At 36.8% G+C, this 7086-nt stretch overlaps 3 protein-coding genes across 3 annotated transcripts in view; 1 reads left to right on the top strand and 2 right to left on the bottom strand.

The window, feature by feature from the left end:
• Positions 1–1092: 1092 nt before the first annotated feature.
• LOAG_18537 (hypothetical protein) lies at positions 1093–1788 on the bottom strand (the record flags this gene model as incomplete). Its single annotated transcript, XM_020451200.1, has 2 exons — positions 1093–1340; positions 1515–1788. The coding sequence occupies 2 exons, from the start codon at positions 1786–1788 to the stop codon at positions 1093–1095; spliced, it is 522 nt and encodes a 173-aa protein (XP_020305038.1).
• Positions 1789–2085: 297 nt separating this feature from the next.
• Positions 2086–3976, bottom strand: LOAG_11244 (zinc finger protein; the record flags this gene model as incomplete). Its single annotated transcript, XM_003146766.1, has 4 exons — positions 2086–2212; positions 2495–2557; positions 2761–2787; positions 3756–3976. 4 exons carry the CDS (start codon positions 3974–3976, stop codon positions 2086–2088), a joined length of 438 nt encoding a protein of 145 aa, XP_003146814.1.
• A 2393-nt stretch (positions 3977–6369) lies between these two features.
• The window catches only part of LOAG_18536 (hypothetical protein), a gene marked incomplete at both ends in the record, with an annotated part of 2979 nt that continues 2262 nt past the window's right edge, over positions 6370–7086 (top strand). Inside the window, 2 exons of the mRNA XM_020451199.1 lie at positions 6370–6426; positions 6744–6904. Coding sequence (XP_020305037.1) covers positions 6370–6426; positions 6744–6904 — 218 coding nt within the window. The remainder of the gene's footprint in view (positions 6427–6743; positions 6905–7086) is intronic.

Raw genomic sequence — 7086 nt, 5'->3', positions numbered from 1 at the left:
TATTATGTAATTGGATCCTTACAGTTTCCTTTGTATCTAATGAACATCCTTTTTAACGATTTAAACCACTCCCACTCTCTAATGCATATAAACCCTATTGTAAATCGGCTAGATCATTATGGTCAATAAAGGCTTTACAATCCGGGTGGACTCAGTGCACCTCACTTCAATTCCACTCAACGCAACCCAAATCACCTCAACGCAACTCAGCCTGACCCAACTCAACTCAACCCAATACAACACAACACAACCCAATTCAAATCAGCCCAGCGGATCTTAGGAAGCCGATGGACAACACTGATGATATTCGGCTATTGATCGACATCACACTCCACGATTCAGAAAAAAACCCACCACATCTCCAGCATCGCAGAACAAGCTTGTAAAACTTAGTGTGAAATGCTTGACCTCCGTGTTACCAGACCTCAGTTGGGATACCTTCAGTCTCACCTGCCTTGCCAGTTTTCATCTGCTCTATGCTTTTGAGCGTCCCTGCCATAATAGGGATTATATCCAACTCGCTTTTCACTGGTTCTTGTGTTATGTGCTGTACTGAGTCTTGGACTGAGGGATTGGCACTTTTTGGAAATGTTTTGAAGAGTTTAGAAATGTTTGGACATTGATTTAGGGCGGAGGTTTTGCAGTAAGAAGCATTTGACCATCTGTACTGAGTAGGGAGCTCTGACCGCGTTATATGGGTCCATACACAGCTTTTAGAGCCTTACAGAATCCTCCATAGTCACCCGAATCTGCCTACAATTGAATATTCTCTGCTCGGTTTATCCATCATTTGTTTTGATGTCCCGAATTTTCTGCTGAGCTTGCTGCATGCAAGGCGAAAGATGGCTTCTCTTACATGATACGATAGCTGAGCGAGATATGCTTGGTGAGCAGATCTCTTCTTTGTCAACAAATTCTGGATTTCTTCATTGTTCCCGTTAAACCAGTCCTTATTCCTCATGCAGGTGAATCTTAAGGATTTCATGGAAGACTCCAGGGCGCTAGTTTTAATATGTTGGCAAAGCGCTTTGGGAGAGGGATCTGCGGGATGACCTTGAAATCTGGTTTAAATATTTATCTGGAAGTTATCTTTCACTGTAGGTATTTGAAGATTGTTAACTTTGAGCCTTCTTCTTGGAATTCCATTTCTCTCATGCTTGAATTTAAAGCGGAGATTGAGTTTACATCGTACAAAGCAGTGGCATGTTTGACATTCGTACTAGAAATCACACCAGTGTGACGAACATTGTAAACGTTTCTTTGAGGCACTAAAACATAGTCAATAGATGCCAGTGCTTGAATCGAGGATGCATCCATGTTGTCTTCAAAGTGTCCCTCTGCTGAAAGATGTTTGTGGTGGTGAGTTGCTGTCTGCACAAAATTCTAGCAACACCCGTCCAGTGTCGTTGCAGTTTTCAATGCCACGCTTGCCTAGTACACCCTTCCTGGCTTCGGAGCTCTTTCCAACTCAAGCACTGAACCACCAAGGATTATGACTTATCATTAGGAGGAACCTTTTGGATGAGACGGTACAGGTCGGTATAGAATCTTTTTCCATAGGTTCGGCTTGCAGAGTTGGCAACATACATGCTGAAGAGAACAACTTGTTGCTTGTTGTATAGTAGGAGGCGGGTTTGGAGGCGGTGGGATTTTTAACCATGAAGCCAACTCCTGAAAGGTGATTTTCGGTTTGGGTTTTCCAGTCCAGTAGAGTGTGTAATCGGCGCCATGTTCATTAAGGATACCGTCCTCATGGAGGTGAACTTCGCTGAGAGCAGCAATATCCATGTTGAATTGTGATAGTTCATGAGATAATTATATTCACAGAGTTGTCCATTGTTCACATTGTTAAGCATGGTTCTAGTGTTCCATCACGCGAGTGTCAATTTATGTACACCTTTGAAGACAAGTGTGTGCCTTCGTCTTTTTGTCTTTGTTTGTCCGACGTGAACGAACAAAAAAGACATTATTGATCACGGTTGGCCAACTGAGTGAAGAGGAGATGAGTTTTGATTAGGCCACCTTTTTCTCCGTATGGAGCAAACAGTGTTTTCCTTGAAAAAGGCTGCTTGGCTATTCAAGATGCTATCGAACAAGACTGTCATCTCTGGGGTCAGTCTCGAGCGAGCAATTCCTGTACCGCTTCCATGCAGGGTTGGGACTGCGGCTTCTAGTGCATCCTGTCACCTGCCGTTTGATCCCTTGCCTGTCGCTACAAAATTTTAAAAAGTAAATGTATTCTTCGAGCCTGTGCAGTGGATTTTTTAGGTGAGCCACAGCATGTGTGGACCTCCTCTCACCCTTTGTTCCTAAGGATTGTCTGCTAGGGCCTAGCAAACTTGGACGGTAGCAAGGAAGTCCTTAAGAGGTAGGTTTAGTTAGAGCGTCTTTCTCTGATATGGATGACCTTACAGGGTTAAACGAACTCGATCACTCCGGGTTTGAGTTCAGAGTTGTCTTTCCTTTTAGGATGGTTGTTGGGAGGCTAACCAACCCATTCCGGCCGTGGACACAGTTTGTCTGATCCTTCATTAATATCTGGCTGGAATAGGAACCCCTACAAAGACATTTTTCATCGCCAGCATAGTTTGAAATCTTATAAGGACATGCTAGCTTTTCTCCTCGATCAGATGCTGCCTGTAGTGAGTAGTGAGAAGATCCCATTTTAATCAATCTTATCAATGGATACTGTAAAAATTTTATTCACCAATTGTTACTACAATATCATTGATAGTATCAAGAAATCCCGACTTGACATACCTGACTTTCATGTGAGAATCAATGGTTCTGCAAGACTCGCACTTGACCAAAAATAGCTAAGCACATTTAATTTGTCTCTGTTATGATTCCTTTGCATATGCGCTGCAGATTTGAAACTTCCTGGCCAGTCGTTCGGCGGCTACTCACTGATGGGTTCGGATTAATAAATATTCTAACTGAGTGAAACGTTGCTAACAAATAGTAAAATTGAAGTATCCATTATCGGTGGAATTTTGCATGTGAACTGACAAATAAAATGAATAGACGACCCTACGTAATGATATAAGAATTTAAATATTATGGTTAAAAGGAATCTTTCCCTTCCTAAAAATTTACTTCCATTTTATTTCTACCATAATCGGGTGGAGGATTCATATAAGGATTTTCATTTCATCAATAATTTTAACAGCAGTAATACTTACTTGATGTTTTCCGTGTATAACATGCAAGTTATTTGCTTGTTATATGTTGCATTAACAATGAAAAGACTGTCTAGTAAATGCGCAAATACACAAGAGACAGGGAATTTTAATCGCTAAAATAAAATAATAAAAGAATGGAAAAAGAACAAACCATATAAAACGAAAAATGAATAACTAATGAGCAAGCGATACCAGTAATAACAGCAAGAGATTATTATAAATAAAATAGCGACAAAAAATAAGAAACAAGTGACAAGAATTTAATTAGTAGAGAATACAAATAATCAGCAATATCAGAAATAGCAGCACGTATTTCAGTTTAAAATGCCTGCTCAGTTTTATAATTTTCCTTGCGTGATTTCAAAGAGAGATTAATTATTCAGGAAACACTTTAGTGCATACAGTACAGTTGAAGATTGGCCTATTTTTGTTGTGAGTTGCTATGTGATATGGCGAATAAAATTGTATTCGGAATCTTTTCTTGCATATCGGACAACTTAATGGCTTCTTACCGATATGAATCCTCATATGATCTTCCTTATGGTGTAATCGAGAGAAATTTTTCTTGCATACCGAACAACTGTGAGGCTTGCTGTGAGACTCATACTCTTACCGGTATGAGTCCTCATATGCTTTTTCATAGCTGATAAATGAGAAACTTTTATTGTATGTGGGACAGCTGTATGGCTTCTCACGGTATGAGTCCTCATACGATCTTCCTTATAGTGTAATCGAGAGAAATTTTCCTTGCATATCGGACAGCTGTGAAGCTTCTTACCGGTATGGCTCCTCATGGGAACTTTGATATTTGTTCCTTTTTTTATTTACATCAGATTGCAGTTTTCTCTTTTTCGATTTCTTCCCTGAGATTTCTTCCGCACTTTTTCGTTAACGCCCTGTTCTTTAACTGTTAAGTTCACTAATGTTAACTTTATTAATTCCCTATATCTTTTAGACGAACTCACTCCTTGCACTGGTAAATTTAACCAGTTCCTTGCACTGGTAAATCCAGTTGGACAAAGAAGAAGGCGAAATAGATGAAATGCATACTGATGTGAGTAATTTATTGTCTATTCTGAAAAACATTTCAGTTTACTGGTGTAGTGAATGGTTACTCATAAGAAATAAGACCGCTTTCTGTTTGACATTTACATAATGGAAAAATTTCTTCCGGTAAATGTTTTCCCCAGTATATTAACATCGAAAGAACAAACGGTTTTGATTTGTTGCTAGCATAATATAATTGCATTTCTCACTCAAACGATAAGCATAAGAAGTTATTCACGCTGTAAATCGGTCACAAGCGTTCCAAAGTCTTCACAATGTTCATAATTACAAATTTAATAAAAAGAATTTTGTTTTGAAAAAGTACTTATTTACAGGTTCGTTATAAAACTCCAAAATCTCTCATAACGTGATACTTTGAGAAGCAATTGACATTATCTATCGAAATAAATGAAATAGAACTTACCAAAAGTTGTCGCTGATCTCGCGAGTAGACAATAATCTCCCTTTTTAAAAACCAGACATTTTTGTTTTATATGCTCATTGCGTTAACAAAGAAGTCAACACCAATGGGTGCTCCATAAGGATGCTAATTCTTGTAATCATAAAACGGTACAAAGACCCTCCCAGTCGAAGAAGCAGATGATCCTGAGCATTAATCCATTTTTACAAATGTGTTTCATTGAGGTCGGTAGGATATAAATAATCAGACGTGATTTGTCTTTGTTGTTATATATTCGTTATTAATTTGTTGTATCGATGTCATATTTGCAAGTTCGTTGTTGTATTAATAAATTTATCGTAATAAAGGTTTAATTACCCAAGTTTGAGGTACTACCAATTAAAGAGGCAGAAAGAACCCTCAGTTTTTGCCACAGTTGAAGAAAGTCGGCGACAAAAGTCGTGAAAAAGACTTTGACACAAACGACCAGTCACTACCTCTGTTAGGCCTTGTTCAAGTATCGTCTGCATAAATGCACATCCAAATGGGAGTGGCAAACTATCTGTATTTATAATCTATGTCCACATCTAATAATGTAATTATAGCAGTTGCTATTTAATCTTTTACACTGAATTTCATTTTAGCTGTTGCATTGCATTGCAAAAACTAATTTATACAAAGCAGTTGTGACATTTTTTGTACAGTTTTGTTTCATTTCCTTTCAATTTTTCCAAAACCTTCAAAACTGAGACAATATTAGCGAGAGGGAAAGACTGCATTGCTACATTTTCGCAATTAATACTATTGATTTATATATGCCAAATGATTTCATCAAATCATTTTTCAGACTCCATATCCCTTCTTAAACACAGTTTTCAAATTTGTTATATAAAGAAAAAGTTCAGGAAACTTGAAGATTCCACGATTTTAAAAATAGAAAAAATAATGTCAATGATGATAATAATGCCACGATGACATTTATCAGCAAAAGCATCTGAAAGAAATTAATTAATAAACAAATAAACAAGAAGGAAGAGTGAGAAGTGGGATAAATTCCTACTGACAATAGCAGATAAAAAAACAGCTCCAACTAGTAAAATGCTACCTATCTATCGTTTGGGATAATTCAGCACCGATCTCTATTATTTGTGATCAATTCGTTCATTAGTTTATATATTTTGATTTTTTTATTTATTGATTCATTAAATTTTCTATTAGATATTTTCATATTGTTCCGAAATGTGCTAAAACCGAATTGTCGATAAAACGTTGAAACGAAATTTCTTCAAGTCAGTTTATCTTTTACCCGATTTATGAATCCCAATGCCATAATACATCCACTTTCGGAAATATTTTCATAAAGGATTTTTTTCGAAATGATCTTTTGTATTGTAATGTGCGAGAAACAGAAGAGATATTATAAAAAAGGTTGAATTAATTTTTAATGAAAATGAATTATAGTATTTCAACAACAGTAGAATATAACGCTAATGAAACTTTGTTTTGGACTTCTCGTTTATATTATCAGTCATTTGATTGAAACACTTTCTTAGCAATAAACATAATATAGCTTATCAAGAGTGCTTTGACGGGAATAAGATTGTAATAGGCACATAATTAAACTACAAATAGAATTGTCGATGATATAATCGCCAAGTTGCTATGGAATTGTAGATTTAATAAAATTATCACATGCGCAAAAGGTTTAACTGAACTAAGTTTAGTACCAATTTTCTCGAGATGGCTGGCGGTGTTGTTTTCGGCGATGGTCAAATTGCATTTTTATGTATCACAACGGTAACCTTTCTTTTCCACGTTAATTTTGTGCACCTCTCAAACATGAAGGTCGCAGGAATGATACGATATCTGTCTAAATCTTTTCATTTCTGAAAACACTGAAGTAACAATTCATGACACTTTAACGAAGCCATTTGGGTGACAAAGTTAGAAAAGATGGGATAATATCATTTAAGGAAATAGAAATCTAGAATCTATAACTTTACGAATAGGAAGAAGGATCAACTTCGGTTACAGAGGAGAAAGTTGGGAGCTATAAATCTAGCTCTTCTTAACACAATACTTGTCATATTTATCGAAGATGAATTGGATTGCAGGTATCTTTATTTGGGCTGCTCAGCAACGGTTTCTCACTTTACATAATACGTACGAGATCACTCTTCCGCAATGCATTTGGAGCTCTATGCAGCAGCTATCTAATTTGCAACTTAGAAGCCATAGTTTTACTTTTGATATGGTGTACTATCGTCTTAAGCGTGTAAGTTACGGTTGCTTTATGAAAAAATTTACTTCGTTCACTCACAATTTCTTAATTACCTTGTTTGAAAATTTTTAATTTAGAAAACCTCCAACATTATCGTCATCAACAATTTTTTCCATACGACTAATAGGCGTATTGGTGAACGGAGCGTGGTTTGGATCGCTTTTTGTGCATTTCTT

Source organism: Loa loa (assembly GCF_000183805.2).
Source record: "Loa loa unplaced genomic scaffold supercont3.352, whole genome shotgun sequence".
In the NCBI taxonomy this organism is placed as follows: Eukaryota; Metazoa; Nematoda; class Chromadorea; order Rhabditida; family Onchocercidae; genus Loa; species Loa loa.
The sequence above is the reverse complement of the archived record's forward strand: the minus strand, read 5'-3'. Positions and strand labels throughout refer to the sequence as shown.